Below are 20140 nucleotides of genomic sequence, written 5' to 3'. Positions count from 1 at the left end.
ATTCAACATTCCCAATTTCAAACATACAGAAGATTTAGAATGTTTGTTCGGAAGTCATCGTACATTTAGATTGCTTTCAATGAAAACTTCAGAAAGCCAAGTTCCTTAGCAAATCTGTAAACAGTAATGGACGCCAGGTTTAGATTTTGAAAGATAAAATAGTTAGTTTTAAAACGGTAGGTTGAAAATGTGAAGAGATCTATTCTTCTTCATATTGTATTTCATATTTTTGTTGGCTCGATGAGCTTTTTAGGCTTAATGAAAGTTAGATTAAACATCACAATCATTTCAAAAGTTATCAAAACTGTACAGTAGAACAGTAAACCTTGGGATATGTGCAAATGTATATTTAGATATTCAGTTGTTCGCAGCTTCAGCGTTCTTCATGATTCAAATCAAACAGTGGTCTATCAAACATAGATGATAATATTGAGGTCCAACCAGTATTTCACTAATATCTTTGTTTGACAGACCAATGTTTTTGAGGATCATGAAAAGAGTCAAAAAACAGTGGTCTATCAAACATCGATGATATTGAGATCCAACTAGAATTTCGCTATTATCTAATATAGACTATATTTGACAGACCAATGAGGATCATGAAAAAAGTCAGACATACCACAGGCACCTGACGAATAGATGATGTACACCACACCCCCACCCCTATCTTGTAAAAACATAGAGTACCTTGATTTAAGGGAAATTTTCTATGTTACAACGACATAATTAAATAAATTTATGCAAGATGTTGTTAAGGGCGATGTTCTACAAGCCCCTTACAGCCATACCTGGTGAAATTAATTAATTTTTCCTAAATTCAAGTTTATTTACCCAATTTTCCTTCAAGTAAATGGCAGCAAAAGAGGACGTTAAGATTGTAACAGGAAGGGAGAAAATGTATGGCTGGACAGGGAATCGAACCCAGATTCCTGTATCTCCAGTCAGGTGCTCTACCAACTGAGCTATCCAGGCCAATATCCACAGCCCAAACCATTACAAGATTAAAGGTTGTGGAAAACAATCAAGCAGTTCCGACTAGCTATCTCTGGATTTTTCATTACGTTAAACGAAGGAGTAATTGATGACCTCTTTTTGTGTAATAAAATATGCCTTATCTCTTCTAGACACAATTAACATACATCCCAGAAATAATGCCTGGAGAAAGATTGTATGGGGCTGCAGGGGAGCCACAGAATACCACAGTACTAATGGAAACCATCTATAAGTTAAAACAAGAAATCCAGAAAAGCAATGCAGAGAAACAGGCTCTCGCAGAACAACTCAACTGTCTTATTCTCTTGGTTAAAAGGTGTAGTTAATAGGCAGTCTAATTGAAATTAGATGTTAGATCCGCTCGCATACTAACATCTAACAACATCCCATAGAGGGTCATGTCAAAGGTCAAATTTTATCAACCAATCAAATCGTCGCCTGAAAATCATTGTATATTTGTTGAAACGAATAAGTCTAGAATTGTAGAATTTGACCTCTGACATGACCCTCTAAGGGATGTTGTTAGATGTAAGTGTATCGGGTATGGGAATAAATCTAACATCTAATTTTAATTAGACTGAGTTGATAGGCAGATTTGTATAAATCCATGTGTTGTGCAAATTAAGTCATGATGTTACTTGTACTGTATACAGGGAAATTTTCGCCCCCGTTTTATTTTCGCCCCTTTCACCCTACCCTCATTTGGGCAAATTTAAAACGGGGCGAATTCAAAGAATACGGTATAATTTCTTAAACAAAACTATGACTGGGCGAATTTAAAACGGGGCAAAATTGTTTGCAAGAGTGAAAGGGCGAAAATAAGACGGGGCGAAAATAACCCTGCATACAGTTTAAATTTTTCCATAATAAAAGAACTTTTATTTATCTTTAAATGAAAGAGAAAAAATGACCTAGTGTTGTAATTCATCCATGATGATAATTTTCAATTCATAATTTACACAGTAAAGTATTTTAATAAGTAAATGTTAGAATATCAATCATACATGTATTTTTTTGCAGATCTTGGGATGGGGATCACAATGCCACCCTTCACTTAGGAAATATTGTTGGCAAGTATTTAAACCAATTAAGCAAGAGAGAGAGAGAGAGTGTGAGAGAGATATTTAGCATGGAATTTTAAACATACAAATGTAATTAAAAACATGAATTATCATGATGAGATTTGTATTGACTTTTGCATGATGCATATTGCATAATATTGAAAGTAACGTGTGAAATGGACTGTTCTTTGTTTACAGGGGTTTCACCACCTAATTTTCATCATTCACCTAGCTCAGACAGAATTGTTACAAACACACCAGTTCCTGAAAATGTCAAGGTATGAATCTACTAGAATTTAAAATTATCTTTTCTCCTTAGAATCAGTCAAGCTACAAGTACTTCTATCAGTAGATATATCATAGGTGTGTAAAAATTCTATTTATGGAATATTAAAATATGTATGACTAGGACTTTACTTAGTAAAATGGACCAAGATTTATAAGTACACACTATCTGCTGAAAGACAAAGAGCAGCCATATGTACTAATATTTAACAAATACATGTACTTTATTTATATGATAATGTAATGTCAATATGTATTTGTTTGATTCATTTGAATGGAATCTCTCTGAATTCCCTGTCATAAACATCCTAATACATGTAGCAACAGTAAGTCTATGTAGAACATATATTTCTGATGCGACATGCATGTGATGTCATTAAAAACAGAGAGACAAAAAAGTGTACCAGTACATTGTGACATCGCAAACACAAAAGTAGTTCCTGGGCATTAATACCATGGGTTAATAGGGCTCTTTAAAGCCTGAGATCTCTCTATACAGTTTATTGAGAAAAATAGAAAAATAATTGTTTTATGCATTATGATTGATGCCACATACTGGTTTATAGAAATAATAAATCAAAATGTTTTGAATAAAATTAGAGTATCTGTACATATAGTTTATGGCTAATCAGTTTTGTGAGAAATGTCTGTATTTTCTTTTTTTCTTTTTAGAGCAATGCCGTTCAGCTTTGGGAACGGTTAGCCATTAAACTTCTGGAGCAAGATAACATGAGACTCCAACACGAAATTCAGCAGCGACAACAACTTTATATTGAAAGAAGACAGATGTACATGGACGAACTTCTAGAAACGCATCAAAAAGAAATGTCACAACTTCCTGCCACTCGCAACAAGAAAAGTTTAGAGGAAGTAGACAGAAAGTTCATGAAAACTTACAATAAGGTACTTCTTTCCTAAAAATTTAAAACTAAGGAGGCGTGCTTTCTTCAAAATACTAAAATACTTATTGAGAAGTAAGGAGGGGGGAAGACGTATATCTGCTTAACAATTTTAATTTCTTATGATATAAAGTTTAGATTCGAGAGAAAATATATATGACATATGTAAAATCCAAATTTAAATGAAAAACTCAAACTTTAATCTATAGCGCTTTAGCCCCATGCAGGCTCATCAGTAGTTTATATATATATATCGAGGATGAATTATTTGTGGTACGTAATTATGATTTATAAGAAAGTGATTTTTCATGTTTACATAATTGTTTGTTTCTTGTGAAAAATATGAAATTAGATGCTCAGTAGAAAATATAATTCATGAAAACAAAAACAATAAATACTTTGCATCTGTTTGTCTTTTTAGAACTCGAACTTAAATAGACCAGGGAGTGGAACTCGTACAACTCAGCAGAGAGCTAAGAGTGCTGTTACAAGGACGAGAAAGGACAGTACAAACGGTGTGGAGTTGACTATTAACGATATCCTTCACCCCGAGCATGCTCATCTCAGACAAGAGACTAACAGTGTATGTTTATATTTCATAACCTAAGCTGAGCAAATACACTGTCATGTATTTTATGTGCCCTGGCAGGTTTAGTGAATGAAACTATATTTTCACATTTTAATCATGGTGTGTTTCTGTAGAAGAAAATAAAATATCATTAAATTTTATATTCATCTTACTGACTACCTATGTTTACAATTGTAGGCATTTTCTGGACTTTACAAACTGGACAAAGAAAGTAACAAGGACCAGTTTTACAGTAGACTGGAGTATGATGACCCAAACAGATATAAACCAGCTGTAAGTCACATATAGGCTTACATGTAGCTTGTATTTGTTTTCCAATGTTATTGTACAAGTTTATACCACTTTTGCAGGAATCTGCTTAATTAGAGATTGTAGTTTGTATTGACTCATTGTTTCCTTACAGTATGACTTTTTCCTTTGGTATATCAATGGCAGCTAGCTATTATATGCACAACTGGTAATGATTTGAGTAAAAAAATCTTAATACATGTACTTTTAAGTGGGAAATAATAACATGTTATATTAAACAAATGTATGATAGTGACACGATTCAAAAATAGCCAATCATTGCTTTACATCCTGCATCCGCAGTATATATATATTTCCACGGAAAACGTAAAATTCGGTCAGATTTGTTTTGACAATTTAACGCTTTGATGCATATATAAGTTTTGTAATTGTTGGGATCTAGTTATGATTGTAATATTTTTGTTTATTTCAGGGAAATCTCTTTTACATAAACAGGATTTACTTCTTCGATACTGTGTTTTTTATTTTCAAATTGAATTGCGACATTAAAAACGAAGTGAAAGAGACGTGTGGCTGTCGTCAAGAAGGATTTTTTCACAATTTTCCGTTTCGTGTGGATTGTTCAAAATTAGGTACAGAGGATGTTTTCCATTGCGATTTTTCTTTTTACTTTCGATCGAAATTACGTGTAGATTCTGTGTGGAATAAGTTTTTAAAAAGTGATTTAGAAATTTTGACTTCCTTATTTCTTAAAAATTAATAATAGGAAAACATCAATTGATTATGTGTACGTGCTAGCTTTGCTAAATTGAATCAGAGAGACCGTGCTGTATTTTAGATACAGAATAGTTGGCAAATGCAATAAAACAAGGCTAATGCAGAACGGAGTAGCTCCGCCCACCACAGTCCCGTTCTGTATTGCTAATACAGAACAGTAAACTTCAAAGAAAAACACCGCTATCGTGTCACAAGTGGGAAATAATAACATGTTATATTAAACAAATGTATGATAGGACCTTCATCCAATCATTGCTTTACATCTCTCTCTCTCTCTCTCTCTCTCTCTTTGATCTTGATACTGTGTTTGGGCCAGACAATCACAACTCGGATGCAAAGCGACCAATCAGTGCCTTCCTTCCAAATGGCATGGAGAGACAGAAACCGAGACCAAAAAGTGCAGGAGGTAATAGTTTACATTTGGTAGGGGAGGCAACTCTCTCTCTCTCTCTCTTTGCATACTTATCAAATCTAGTGGTCATTGGTTTTAATATCAATAATGGAAAAAAAAAAATTTAGTCCCCTGTTATAGTAGTTTGTGAATACAAAGGGGCTTGAACAGATTTCTATTAATCAATTTAAGAAAGGATTGAACCTTCTGTAACTAACTGTACAGGCAAACTATACCAGTATATCTAGCTAACAATAAGGAATATAATGTCTAATCTTTTCAGTGTTTCTCACACAAAAACATGAAAGACAGATAAAGTTTGACACAACAAGACCAGTGTCAGGAAAACCATCTAAAGGAAAAGCAAACCAGAGAAAGAAGTCTGCTGGACCAACAAATATCAGTAATGAACCGGTTCCGAGAGAGGAGGATGCTATAATCCACATGCCCTCTGAGATGACAGATAATTCTGTGAGTGACAGTGTCAGTCAACAGCTAGAGGAGTCAGACGAGGAGCAGCAACCAATCAGAGTCAAGATGAATACGCATAAAAAACGCCCACAACATGTGGATAAATTCTGTAATGAACTCAAAGACATGGAAGAGATGGAAAAGGAATTTAGGAAGAACACTATTGCTTTGCAGAAGCAGTTGGGTATAGGGGATACAGGGATGGTTTTTTAATTTGATTGTTTTGATGTACATATTGTTGTCATTCATTATGTCATAATTTTTACTGCCTTTTAAAGAAACTGCTGTCAAAAAACAAGATGTGGATGTTTATTTGTCAACAGGATATTGGTATTTGGTTGTATGTAGATGTAGACTGTGTTAAGTGATGTTTAATTTCTTTTTTGTGGCTGCATTTTTCCTTAACCAAATTGTACACTGACTTTTTTTTCAGATGCTTTTAACTTGTAAGCATTTACTGCCATGGACAAAGAATAGATGTAACAATGAATTTAAAAGCCAACAAAATAATATTGGAAATGCATTTGACAATGTATACATACTGTATTTTCTTTTGTTTTTCATTATTTTGTTCTTATCAACTTTTATTTTACCCTTGAGATGTGCTATAACAATTGTAAACTTTCAGTTAATATAGCAAAACTCCAGATAATAAATGAAACAACTGAATTTTATTTTAAAACAAAATAATTAAAATGTACAATTATGATGAGGAAAATGTACAAAATGAAAAAAAAAACAACAAAGAAAATTGATACGATGGAAGAAAGCAATGCAACACATTCTAAAATGAGTGGTTCTAGAAATCAGACATTACAAATAAATGGGACTTACACAGGAAATACTTGAATGCATTTGAACACTGAATTTTTAATGGATTTCATCAGACCCTATAAAGTGTACCTTCGCCAAACACTAAAATGTGTTTATTTCCTCTTGGATATGCATCATTTAAACATGAATATGAATAAATTAAAATTAATTTTCTCTTTTTAAAAAAATGAAGCTATATAACTCAGCTTTGCACTAAATTATTGAATACAGTTAGGTACATGTATTTGTTTGTGGAAACTGAGTTGATTTTTTTTTAATTAAAATTTATTTACATCTCTGTCTTAAATGCAAAATAAAATGAAATGAAGGCTATATGGGTATAAGACAATGAAGAAGACATCAGTAATTACATGAATTATTATGCATAGATTCTTTTGAAGGCATCCAACATTTGGAATTTAATGATTACAAGGTACATACAGATATGTGAACATGTGAATAACAGGGCAATACATGTACAAAGCCCTGAAAATCTCTGTTGGTGATGTTGATGCTTTATTCTACATCTATTCTCGACTCTGCATGTACTTAACATTTTACATGTACAGCAATCACAAAATAAATTTACAATGAAAGCATACTGACATGCTAACTCTAAAAAATGTTAGAATGTATTAAAATACATGTTTTTTTCCCTCATGAAATTGTCCTCTGTGGAGAATTAACAATGTCAATTTTAGACAATGGTTTGTGGAAGTGGGTGAAGAGCCTGTTTAAATGAAGGCTTGATCTGAAGGGTCACATTCAAACAGGCAAACAGGGGGTTGGGGTTGGCAGCATAGCTGAAGATCTTCAATACTATAGTATAGCTTCCCTGAAAGTGAAAACATCAACAGTCATTAATCCCATGGACATGGATATGATTAGAACTTATATTACATCTAGAACTGGATATTCAGTAGTTAAAATACTGTTAGGAGATTCGTTTACTTACGGTTGGTAGTTTGGTCAGGTCTTTGTATTGGAAAGAAAATGATTGATGACCTATAAAATTTAAATTTAATTTTTAGTTCCAGTCCTTTTTATAAAGAATTCTAATCTGTAATTCCAGTCTTGCTATAAAATTCAAATAGGCAACAAGCTATGAAGTAAAAAGGCAGTAAGTATGTACCTCCTTTTTTGATTGGACAAGTGAAGATTTTTCCAACTGCTTTCTGAATGTCGGCGCAAGCCATATCTTGGTCCACGGAGAAAATAGGGTCCGGACTGTCTTCCATGTATACATCTACATGGGCCTTACCCTTGTCGAAGTCAATGGCTGTTTGGCAAAGTAAAGAATTTTTTAAATTAAAAAATTACTGGAATTTTGTTAATAAAAAAGAACCGAAGATATTTTATAATACTTACGATCGACAATGTCCAGATAAATTTGAACATATTTTTGTGGGTCGATTACTTTGGGTTTCCAGGTCACGTTTATGTGTGATCCTTCTGGTCCTGAAAAAAAGAAAATAAATAAGTTTTGTTTATAGCCTGACCCTGTAAAATTAAGGCATAAAAGAAAATTTATTTATTCCTCTTCATAAGTGTTCACATATTTTAATTACAACCACTTAAAAGTTCTTTTTTTCTGGGGAGTCTTTTACTGTTTTATTAACCCCCCCTTTTTTAATGTTCATCGACAGGCCTTTTATGCAGAATTGTCAAATAGGATAAGGTAGTAGTGTATGAAAAAAGACTTGTTACTGAAAGAAGTTTGACCCCCCCCCCCCTCTGCGAAATAGGATTTTCAAGTTCGGACAACTTTCCTTTTTTGTCTCCCCTCCCCCATCAAAATGATATTACGTCCCTAGAGTAAATATATGTAACCCCTATTTTTTCATCAGCTTTTCATTTTGCGACTCTTGATTGACTTTGAACAATTATCTATAATCATACCACAATTTATGGCCTTTCCGGTGTCATCGTCTGCGGCATCAAGGACTTGAATTCCAGACAACGGCAGCATATTTTTTATCTTCCTTAATTTAGCAGCGTTGGCCAGCATTGAGAACAGCGAAGAGACCGATGCTCCCTGGGAGGATCCAGCTTCTTCTGGGGCCTCAAACTCCTCAACACCATTCTGATCTTGGACCCGCCCCCCTCCTAGTCGGATGATTTCCCTGACGTTGATTTGTTTGTCCACTACGATGTAGCTGGGGCGTTTCTCACCGTCTTCCTGGGACAGGGAAAGCGAGACAAACAGGAGGACAGCGACCAGCACTTGTACTGCTAGCCTCTTCATCTTCAACTGACCAAAAAATGGCACTTATAAAAATATATGTTACAATACTTTCGATAAATAGAAGTAAAATTTTTCTATCCAAAATTAATTAATACACCATTCCACTATTACCTGGACGTGAAGGCTCGTAAAATGAAATAGATATTAGGCGACATCTCTTCAAATATTTATACTTTAATAATTAAACTTCCCGTTCTGATTTAAACGTGACATAAAATTCCGTGAGATGCCCATGAGTATCGAATTACTTCCAGGTGTACATGTATATATTATAAGATTAGAGGTACAACTCATCGGAATTCTTTATATAGAAATCGTCTTTTTCAGACTGACAAGATCTAGATGGGCTATGTGCCCATTATCTATACTATATTCCGATGACACTTAAAGGAACGATTTTTAAAGAATATTTTTGTAGACATGGCCAGCCAAATGATTGATCTTTGAATTTAATGGCTTAAAAATCTTTGAAAACATCATTCAAAATCGCCCTCAAACTTAGTAAAATTGTTTTCTCCTTTTATCGAGAAATTAGAAGGGAATCTTCTTGTTACTTTATTTACTAATAAGCAGGATAAAGGCGTCGGGAGCAAATTGAAAGTCAGTGGAAAGGGGGAGGGGGGTATAGAAAGTGGAGGGGCTAAACCAACAAAAAAGATAAGCCCCAATTTCCATTGCATATAATATGTATATCTGAATAGGAAACTAGGGTAAGCCCCCACCCGTTTCGACGCGTATGCAGGTTAATGAGCAAAGTTAACGACCGAGTTTTTATCTTACGGAGTGGAATCTTCGCTAGGCAAGGGTTTCCGAACGGAGTGGGTGCAATTTTGTGGAAAATTAATATGCTTGCAAGCTAAACATTCAATATCACGTATGATTTACACTTATTGCGGTATAGCTCTTGCATTAAGTCTCCCCCCTCCCCCCCCCCCCAACACACACACACACACACACAAATACACAAAAAGGGACACGATACTAGGTCTATGAATAAAATTTCAGGAGCAGAAAGATGAAAGAATTCTAATCCTCTCTGGGAGAAACAAATTACGCCTTCCTGAATGTGCAAAATGTGTTGTTATACTCTGAATGCTATAGTACATGTAGATCTGAGAAGTGCTTCATGACTTACTCAAGGGAACTTCACCAAGTTAGACATAGCTGTGTTAGTGATCATCAAACCAATCATAAGCAATTAAAAATATGACCACAAGTAAATACCTGTGTTTGGGTTTACACATGTTATATAAGATATAAACCTTCAGATATGTTTTTAAAAGGGTATGAAAGCGCAATAATATTTCAGATGAACAAACTTCAACAGAGAGGAAACCCCTCCGATTTTACTTCCTCTCATTATATGGACAGTATAACACGATACACCGAGAAAACTAGATCAAGGAGGGGGCAACAAAACAGATAACTTTAAAATTTAACCATCTCTTTTTGCACGTTTAGGTTAATATCAGTAGAAAATATTGTAATAAAACCTTACCTTAGAAAGGAGTGATGCAGTTTCAGTCTTTGAGCGAGAATAAATGTTGAAATAGAGCAATCTTGTGACTGCTGACCCCGGAAGAATCAACAACTTCCTGGATTGTAATGGTTTAAATAATTGGTTTTACCGAGACACAGGATTTTAAATGTCCGCCTATATAATAATACATATAGAACAAGTTTTAATGAAGTACTTTAAAATCGTTTGATTTTAAATAGGGGTAGTATGGTTTATTCATAATGCATTCTAATTTTTTCCCCAATAGGTTGATTCTAAGGCCAAAATAAAATTATTGTTTGTTTGGAATTGCCTCCCGCCTCATTGAAATGCCCCCTCCTGAAAACAAATTATTGACCAAAAGTAGGAAGATTTTTGTTATTGCCCGTTATCACAAGCACAATACAAAACACTGAAATGTAGTGTCAGATCTATGCAAAATTAAGTTTCTTTGTTGATGGTAAATACTTTATATATATACTAAATTCGGAAAATGTGTTTACCGAGATATTTATAAAAAAAAATTAGAATTTACCTGGTATCTTCAATTAAAAAAAAAAAATAGTTTCCCTCCCTTCCTCCTGTGTCTGAACCACCCCCCCCCCCCCAGGCGGCAATTCCACACAAACAATTTTTTATGGGTGGCCTAATAAAGCTTTTGTAGCATTCAATGAATGATTCCAATACTTTTTTTTTATTTTCTAAATGCGCTCACACGTACGAAAGCCCATTAAGCTCTCAAGGACGCAAATAAATAAATAAATAAAAACTTGACTCCTTTCCCAAATATGAGAAAACCGATTCGTGCTCGCTTCTACTAAAGCTTCATATTCATGACTTTTCATGCCCACTAAACACTCGTCCTCGTTTTCAGGGGTGGGGTGGGTGGAGGGCAAGGTTACTTTTAGTTAAACTAATACATATTTAAAATTTCTGAAAATTTCAGGGAAGGGGGGGGGGGGGCGGACGCACTGCAGATTCGAGCACAAAAAGTATAAGAGGGGGAAAGTTAGACGTTGTTAGCAAGGAGGCACATCCATATTGAAACGTCTTGTTTAATATTTATTTATACTGTGTATCAATTTTTATTCGTGAGAACTTAATTTTTGCGTACTAAAAGCGAAGCCGTTGGCCTTACATGGTATATATCGTATTTTTAATTCTTATATACCGTATAAGGCCAATATCTAAATCTTACCAGAAGCGGAAAATGGTATCAAAATGATATAAACCAGATATTAAAGATTTCGATTCGAATTATAAGAATGATAGGCTAGAAAATCATGCATTTTTGATACCTTTTGTGTCTAATAAAAATTCTCAGAAGCTAGGGGTTGAAGAGTACACACCATCCATTCGTAAGGTGTCTGTAGCTGCAGAACTATAGCTCTCCATTGAAAAAATATATTGACAAACCGGTCTGTAAATATATTTTTTCGGAGAGCTACAGTTCTGTAGATAGTGCCTGGGCAAAAAAAAGCACTTGTTAAGATTTTGCCTTGGTTATTAATACTTCATGTTAACCCCACAAAATGTTGGTGATCTACAGTACTTAATATACATGTCATTGACATGCGAAATCCCTACCCTAGGGTAGGTGATATCCCCTCCCAGTTTCTACAGGTCTGCAAAGGCACAAACGACTCGTAATATTATACACTATATCATTTAAAGTATGGAACTGATCCCCCGTACTTAGACATTTGTTTTCCATGCATATTCCTCATTGCTTGTCTTCTACTCTTTTTCCTGCATAGGCGTCGGAACCGGGGGGGGGGGGGGGGGGGGCTAGGGGGGCTTAGCCCTCCCCCCACTTTTTTTCCAAATATATACTTAGTATAGACATTGAATATTGCTGCGTAGGTTTAGCCCCCCCCCCACTTTCCACAGACACGTCGCAGTATAGTTGAAAAAGGGGGAAACTGGTGGTGTTTGGAAAAAAATTTAAATTTAGGTACTGAAGTTCGAACCTACCTACCCCCCCCCCCCCCCCCCCCCCCAAAATAGGATTTTCGCGTGTGGGAAATAGACATTTCCTTTTTTTTTTTTTTTGCTTGTCAGGTTTTATTGAAGGTATAATTTTTTATACACTTAGCCCCCCCCCCTTCCCGGCTGTAGAAATTAAAGAGAGAAAAGAGAAAGAGAGAGAGAGAACAAGAGCGGGAGAGAGTACTTAAATGTACTTATATAATGGATCCTTGATTCATATACCTCTTGAAAATTTACATCATTGTTCATCCGCCTTGCTTAAGTATTATGTACTGTATAGCCGCTACTCATTGAAAATGTGCGAAAATTTTATTTATTTAGAGCAATAATTTAGTCCTAAGACAGTACTGTCCTCGTATCTTAGACACTTTATTTATATTTTTTTAGCCCATTTTTCCCTTTATGAGCAAAACTTTCAGTATTTCAAGACTCATGAGGTGCAGATATACAACTAGCAACCAGTTTGATTTCACTTTAACAATGTATAATTTCCCACAACCAAACACATACAACCAGTGTATTTTACATAACTTACATCAAGTGTGTGGGCATAAGGGAGGAATCTTCTTTTGATAACACCCCCCCCCCCCTCCATCTCCACCCAAAAGCATATATACAGACTGCAAGATAACAAAATTTCTTTGATCTGCTCAATCACACTGATATTATTTCCTTATCATTTGCTGTCATTTGGTTGTTGATTCCTTTTTAGCTCCACTGGTCGAGGAACAGAAGAGTTTGTACGATGTACGATAGCAAGGTGTCGATCGTCTGTCCGTCTGTCTTTCAACAATTTTTCAAAAAGCTACTCCTCCTACAGTTTTGGTCTGATTTCAATATAACTTGGCACACAAGTAGACTACACTAAGATACATAATTCTGTATATCGGTTCTTGATTTCAATGAACGGTGTTGCAGTGGTTACTAAAAACAGATTTTTTTGGAAATATTTCAAAAACGCTACTCCTTCTACAGTTTTGACCTGATTTAAGGAATCACTGACTAGTTAGTATAGTATGCCAGGGACATCAACGATAGTGGGAAACATGGGATAATTTATGCATAACGTGCGAAGCATACTATACTTCGCCCGTTATGCATAAATTATCCCATGTTTCCCACTATCGTTGATGTCCCTGGCATACTATATACTAACTAGTCAGTGATTCCTTATATTTTCATTTCATAGTGAAATAAAATTGTAGATTCAGACTTTAAAAATGTATGACTAATCGATTTAAATTACACGAGGACTCCCATGCCAATTTTCAATAGTCCTCGCCCACTGACGTCAAACACAAAGGCAGCCGCACGAGATTTTACATGCATATTTGGCCTCCTTAGCATCAGACACAGAGACAGATGCGCACAAGATTTGCAAGCATATTAGGCCTCCTTAGCTCCTGACCTATCGACCTGCTTAATTTACATTCCGGTAGAATTATCAAGAAACCAACTCCGCTAACTTTCAAAGAGTTATCACAGAGAAGAAAATTAGAAATGGAAATATTTCAATATAACTTGGCATACAAGTAGACTATACTTAGATACATACTTCTGTTTATCAGTTTTGATTTCAAAGACCAGTGTTGCCATGGTTACTAAAAATTGAAATTTCTTTCAAGATACTACTCCTCCTATAGTTTTGGTCTGATTTCTTTCCAAGAAAAAGACTAAAACAATGTTCATTTAACAGCCTGTCTCTGAGAAAAGCATGCAAAATCTGAAAAATTGTCCTAAAGGGTGTATAGAGCTTTTCATTTTTTCATATATTTTTAAGATCTGGGTTGTATCAGGATATAAAAAATAAATCTTAAAAGTGTGTCACGTGTTTCTATTTTTAGGAACAACCCAGTTCTATATTTAGCAATAATTGGCATGATATAGAAGGTAAAAATAGGAAAGTTTGAGGCCTGATAAAGTTACTGCAAAATTATTTTCGAAACAGTATTTTATTATTTCATCAATACATATATGTCAAAAAATACAAATATCTATTTTTCATAATGATTACAACTATCTGCCGTCTATACTGAAGCCATATGTAAGGCGAAATTTTGAACTTCAGAATAAATATGGATATTTAGGACAGTGGTACAGCGGCGGGGGATAAAATAATTTGATAAATTAAATTTTTTTATAATAATTGATTTATGTTCTATCAAATATAAAAAATTCACCCTTGGCTATTTAGTGCAGATATATTTTATAAATTGTTGAAATGATGACCTAAGCATGTTAGCAAAGCTCTCTTTTTGTATCATAGAAATAATCAAATACTATTAATATGGATTCATTTGATGACCAATCAACATATTTTAGTCTGAATTTATATTTAGAAAGACTTTGAAAATTCAAAAGTTGATAAAACTTAAAATTACTCCAAAAATGATCAAAGAAAATAAGATGACAAGAATGTGTAAGTGTGTATAAGAGTTATCTCCCGTTGTGGAAGTCTTCATCTGAAAAAGGCGGAAATGTGTCAGGGTCGCCAATAGGACAATGCAACTTCGCCTTCGGAGATTTTTGAAACATTTCGTTCCTTGTATGTCAAGTATTTTATTTGTATGACTGTATCAAGGATCCATCACACTGTTTGCGCTTCTTTAAATCTCCTACCGAAACGCTATAGTATCAGGCTGTATGGAAAAAAGTTATGGACCGACTGGAGGTTTGATTGTGAAATGTGGATTTTTTCTCATGTCCATGTTGACCATGTATACGCTGGTATATTTAAAAAGTTTTGAATCTATCCAAGACAAACGGATAACTTGGGGGTTAACATGGTTAAAATGGTGAAGAAGAATAGGCCTAACAAACTTCTGCTACCTTGACGTTGACGAGAAACTGAAGGATCTGACCATGTTGACAGGTAGGCCAAATATCTGATCTCATTCTCTACATCAAGCAATATGAGCTGCATTTTAAAGGATTTTGTTTTGCCATAAAAATGATATAATGTGGAATAATGTTAGATTTGTATTTAAATTAAAATCTTTTTGCTCAGTAAGACTAAAATGAAGTACTATTAAAGTGTTCAGAAGAAAGACTTCCGTACAAGCAAATTAGAATTATTTAAGCAATCAATATTGTACGGGACAATGATAATGCAATCTTTAGCTTGCTTTAATCATAGGATATAAAAAGTTCTTTCATCGGAATGCAGCAAATATGAACAACAGAAGATTATAAATATTTTTCTCAGTTCTCGAAATAGTAAATATAAAAAAAATTGGACATCGAAGTTGCAGCTCTTATTGCTGTCAATATCTACAGTGACCTATATAGAATTTATAATAGAAATTTGAATAATGAATGAAAATGTTCTAACTAGGAACAGTCATGTTTATTGTTTGATATGTCATACATATATATATGTGTAAAGAAATTAAGAAAGTTCAAACAGTTGTTAAGCGATGGAGTAAAAATTATAACTTCTCTAATTAAAAAATATTCAACATTCAACTGCACATATGCTTTGATTTGCGTACATGTAATTAATTTTTGAATTGCGGCATTGTGCAGCAAGTTGTGAAATAGTGTGCTACTCAAAATAAGTCTAAACTAAAGAGTATGTATAAAAGTGCCAGGTATTCAAAGAAGGAAAGGGTTTTTTATCCAAATATTATCACACATATTTTTCTATCATATTTACTTTAACAATTAATGTATACAAAATGAATACACATTTTTGCATAATGATATTTTAAAAAGGTAATGGGTCATGATAATATGAACTCATAACAGAAAGTTCATACAGAACATTTAAGCATGCACAACATGATACTTTTACCATGTGTTGGAGAGGTCCAAATTATATAAATTGCATAACAAACCTGGGTAAAGCTATAAATAATTTACTATTGATTAACTTTCACTTTTTGTAGCAACATTTGTCAACATGCAGAGGAGGTTTTTTTTTGGACCCCAATACATTAAAAGACAAGTGTCCTGATCCAGATATAAATGGTAAGAATTTTTATCTGAAAAAAAAAATTCAAAAGTCTTGTATGAAAAAAAGGGGGAGTCAAATGCAGCATGTTCATTGACACAGTTTTGTCATAATGATAAAACCAGTGATTTCTTACTTTGCTGGGTACAAAAAGAGCTGATTTTTGCTATTCTCTTGATCACATTAATTCAATTATATGTAGATCAAGTCTAAGTGTAAATGTGAATCATTTACCCTTAAACTTAAATCTTCAATTATTCACTGTTTAGCTCACCTGAGCCGAAGGCTCAAGTGAGCTTTTCTGATCAAAATTTGTCCGTTGTATGTCGTCGTCGTTGTTGTCGTTAACTTTTCACATTTTCATCTTCTTCTCAAGAACCACTGGGCCAATTTCAACCAAACTTGCTACAAAGTATCCTTGGGTAAAGGGGATTCAAGTCTGTTCAAATGAAGGGCCACACCCTTTTCCAAGGGGAGATAATTATGAATTAGAGAATTTATAATGGCATTTTAAAAAAATCTTCTTCTCAAGAACCACTGGGCCAGGCAAGATGAAACTCATGTGGAATCATTCTAAGGTAGTTATACCCCCCGCTTGAAAAGCTGGAGGGTATTTATACCCCCCGCTTGAAAAGCTGGAGGGTATATAGTAATCGTTAATTCCGTCCGTCTGTACGTCTGTCCGTCCGTCCGTCTGTCTGTCCGTCCATCCGTCTGTCCGTCCGTCCGTCTGTTACGCTTTGGGGTACCCATCTCTTATCCGCAACTCCTCTCATACCACTGAATGAAATTTGATGAAACTTTCACAGAATCTTTATTACATATTGCCATTGTGCACCTCCTATTTTACTTTTTGATCCGACACATATTTTGGGTTTTCCAGCCACAGGAAAACATGGACTTTTTCACCAGTTATAACCATATGGGAGGCGGGGGGTATCATTTAGTGAGCTCATCGCTCACAGTACCTCTAGTTTAGATTTAAGTTTGTTCAAATCATGACCCCCAGGGCTAGGGTGGGGCCAAAATGACCGACCAAAGTTTTACATAGGAATATGTAGGAAAAATCTTTAAAAATCTTCTTCTCAAGAACCACTGGGCCAGGAAAGATGAAACTCAAGTGGAATCATCCTCAGGTAGTGTGGATTCAAGTTTGTTCAAATCATGACCCCAAGGGCTAGGGTGGGGCCAAAATGGCCGACCAGTTTTACAAAGGAATATGTAGGAAAAATCTTTAAACATCTTCTTCTCAAGAACCAGTGGGGCAGGAAAGATGAAACTCAAGTGGAATCATCCTCATGTAGTGTGGACTCAAGTTTGTTCAAATTATGACCCCCAGGGCTCGGGTGGGGCCAAAATGGCCGACCAAAGTTTTACAAAGGAATATGTAGGAAAAATCTTTAAACATCTTCTTCTCCAGAACCACTGGGCCAGGAAAGATGAAACTCATGTGGAATCATCCTCAGGTAGTGTGGATTCAAGTTTGTTCAAATTATGACCCCCAGGGCTCGGGTGGGGCCAAAATGGCCGACCAAAGTTTTACATAGGAATATGTAGGAAAAATCTTTAAAAATCTTCTTCTCAAGAACCAGTGGGGCAGGAAAGATGAAACTCAAGTGGAATCATCCTCAGGTAGTGTGGATTCAAGTTTGTTCAAATCATGACCCCAAGGGCTAGGGTGGGGCCAAAATGGCCGACCAAAGTTTTACATAGGAATATGTAGGAAAAATCTTTAAACATCTTCTTCTCAAGAACCAGTGGGACAGGAAAGATGAAACTCATGTTGAATCATCCTCAGGTAGTGTAGATTCAAGTTTGTTCAATTCATGACCCCTGGGGCTAGGGTGGGGCCAAAATGGCCGACCAAGGTTTTACATAGGGATTGATAGGGAAACCTTTTAAAATCTTCTTTTCAGGTACTTCTAAGCCATGATTAGTAATGTTTTTCTATTTATATGGAATCATCCTCAGTTAGTGTAGATTCTAGTTTGTTAAAATCATGACCCCCTGGGGGATTAAAATTCAACCCCCCCCCAGTAAACTTTCAGTTCTGATCTGATATGTGCTTTTTCCTAACCAATGTGCTCAGTTGAGCGCTGTGGCCCCAGGGCCTCTTGTTTCCAAATGAAATATTTTTTTTTATGTTTTTGTAGATCAAAAGTTGACAATTCATTAATGGGATATAAAAACAAAATGCTTTCAATCAATCAAAGGTTGATAACTGCTTTAAGAAAAAAAATATTTTATAGGATACCGGTATGAAATTTTGTTAATATTTCATTTTCACATGTTGAAACTTTTAATGAAATATAAGGAGATAACAAACAGTATATTCCAGCTCAAAAGTCCAACAATACAAAATTTGTGTAGAGTAAATATGGACCTAAAAAAATGATAGATGGTATCATGTAATTTTTTTTCTTTTTTCTTCCTGGGGAATTTATGTCACAATGTCACATCTAGCTTTGGTCAGCTTTTTGATATTCTTCTACAATTTTTAGACAGACACCTGGTTATTTCATCACTTTTTTGTCAGAAAATATGAAAGAAAGTGGTGCACATGAACACACTTGCACCAGTTTTACCCGTCAGTTTATATTATATTTTTAATAAAATATGTTTTTTTACATACATGGTATCACAATTTTTTTCAACCTTGCAATTGATCTCTCCAATGGCATTTATTTCATTTTTCAAGATAAATCTTTATAATAAAATTAGATATAATGGTAAGAGCAATCTGACTTTTTCAACCTTGCAATTGATCTCTCCAATGGCATTTATTTCATTTTTCAAGATAAATCTTTATAATAAAATTAGATATAATGGTAAGAGCAATCTGACTATATCCTCTTTTTTCTTTTTTACCTTAGTTGAGTATTCTAATGACTGTTTCACCTTTGACCTTCACTTATGATTTTTGTAATTATAAACTTAATATTCTTAAAATCAGTATTGGTGACAGCAATCATTTTGCCATTATTTTCTTACTTAGACCTTTCCAATGACCTAACTTCACTTTTCATCCATTTAGCTGTCACTTGTGCCTGACTGCCTGTACAAAAAATTATTCTTTCTGTCTTTATATTTTACTGATATATACTCAAAGAAGGAGGACACATTTCTTTTCAATTCATGGTGCATTTTGTTTTATAGGTATCAAATGCAGTTTTTCCAAGAAAGCAAAACAATGGAGCAGAGCTAAAGTGTTATTTCAATAGAACCATGATCTGATTGATCAGGTGAAAGATGATACCAGTTGTGAAAGTTGTCGAAACTCTACAGCAAGCAAAGACAGTAGTAATCATCAATACATGTATTACTTCTATTAATATCAGACCAAAAAGAATTTTCAATATTGAAATTTGAAAAATATTTAAATTGGCAGTTGAAAATCTCACTTAATTATTTTACAAATTCAATATCAAGTAAGAGCATCACAGCAACAAATTTGTATGCTACTAAAATGTTCAAAGCATTAGAGAGTTTCAAAATTTACTGATACAAACTGCAAAGTGTCCTATAAGGAACAGACAGTGGTGGAGTTCAGTAAGAGGCAACAGGAAAATGAAATGGTTTGGCTTTAAAATCCAGAAAATGATTCTCCCAGAAAGTGAACAATTACTTGTTTATGATACGTGAAGAATGTTGGAGAGCAGTAAATTGTCCAGATTGTGTTAATCCACTGCTTTATGGGAGAAGAAGAAAGTAATGAATGAAAATGACGAAATTTTATAAATGAAATAAATAGCTAAGTAGCTCAAAAAAGGAGGATATATTGTGTCACATTCATCCAAAAAAATTTCAAGTCATTTCACCTTCCTCCTGTAAAAAGAACTTATCTGAAATATCTCAATGTTTGTATCAATGATGTTGAAAATTTGCAGTCATTGTTTCTGCTTACATGTAACACTCAAATGAATATGCT

General features: G+C 34.5%; 2 protein-coding genes across 3 annotated transcripts; one reads left to right on the top strand and one right to left on the bottom strand.

Moving 5' to 3' along the window:
- Nucleotides 1-69: 69 nt before the first annotated feature.
- Nucleotides 70-6338, top strand: LOC134253216 (uncharacterized). The gene is made up of 9 exons (XM_062735731.1): nt 70-176; nt 1125-1309; nt 2014-2063; nt 2253-2332; nt 3012-3242; nt 3660-3821; nt 4005-4101; nt 5134-5259; nt 5528-6338. The coding sequence occupies exons 2-9, from the start codon at nt 1152-1154 to the stop codon at nt 5926-5928; spliced, it is 1305 nt and encodes a 434-aa protein (XP_062591715.1). The 5' UTR covers nt 70-176; nt 1125-1151; the 3' UTR covers nt 5929-6338.
- A 28-nt stretch (nt 6339-6366) lies between these two features.
- On the bottom strand, nt 6367-10428 carry LOC134253214 (uncharacterized). Of its 2 annotated transcripts, none has more exons than XM_062735728.1 (6): nt 10272-10428; nt 8428-8779; nt 7897-7986; nt 7661-7807; nt 7484-7533; nt 6367-7363 (listed from the first exon to the last, which is right to left on the bottom strand). In XM_062735728.1, the coding sequence occupies exons 2-6, from the start codon at nt 8771-8773 to the stop codon at nt 7226-7228; spliced, it is 771 nt and encodes a 256-aa protein (XP_062591712.1). In that variant the 5' UTR covers nt 8774-8779; nt 10272-10428; the 3' UTR covers nt 6367-7225. The 2 variants fall into 2 exon arrangements, with proteins under 2 accessions (XP_062591712.1, XP_062591711.1); XM_062735727.1 differs by having other exon boundaries at nt 8428-8796; nt 10272-10401.
- Nucleotides 10429-20140: the final 9712 nt, after the last annotated feature.

The sequence above is a fragment of the Saccostrea cucullata genome, unplaced genomic scaffold (assembly GCF_032062105.1).
Source record: "Saccostrea cucullata isolate Sc308-1 unplaced genomic scaffold, CSIRO_AGI_Scuc_v1 ctg28, whole genome shotgun sequence".
In the NCBI taxonomy this organism is placed as follows: Eukaryota; Metazoa; Mollusca; class Bivalvia; order Ostreida; family Ostreidae; genus Saccostrea; species Saccostrea cuccullata.
The sequence above is the reverse complement of the archived record's forward strand: the minus strand, read 5'-3'. Positions and strand labels throughout refer to the sequence as shown.

Bases quoted from the DNA above. Each gene is read 5' to 3' on its own strand.
- LOC134253216 (XM_062735731.1), top strand. From the start codon at position 1,152: ATGCCTGGAGAAAGATTGTATGGGGCTGCAGGGGAGCCACAGAATACC. The intron at 1,310-2,013 runs GTGTAGTTAATA...ATTTTTTTGCAG, and splicing joins CTTATTCTCTTGGTTAAAAG to ATCTTGGGATGGGGATCACA. The intron at 4,102-5,133 runs TAAGTCACATAT...TCTCTCTCTCTC, and splicing joins AAACAGATATAAACCAGCTG to TCTCTCTCTTTGATCTTGAT.
- LOC134253214 (XM_062735728.1), bottom strand. From the start codon at position 8,773: ATGAAGAGGCTAGCAGTACAAGTGCTGGTCGCTGTCCTCCTGTTTGTC. The intron at 7,808-7,896 runs GTAAGTATTATA...TTTGCCAAACAG, and splicing joins TTATCTGGACATTGTCGATC to CCATTGACTTCGACAAGGGT. The intron at 7,534-7,660 runs GTACATACTTAC...TAAATTTTATAG, and splicing joins TTGTCCAATCAAAAAAGGAG to GTCATCAATCATTTTCTTTC.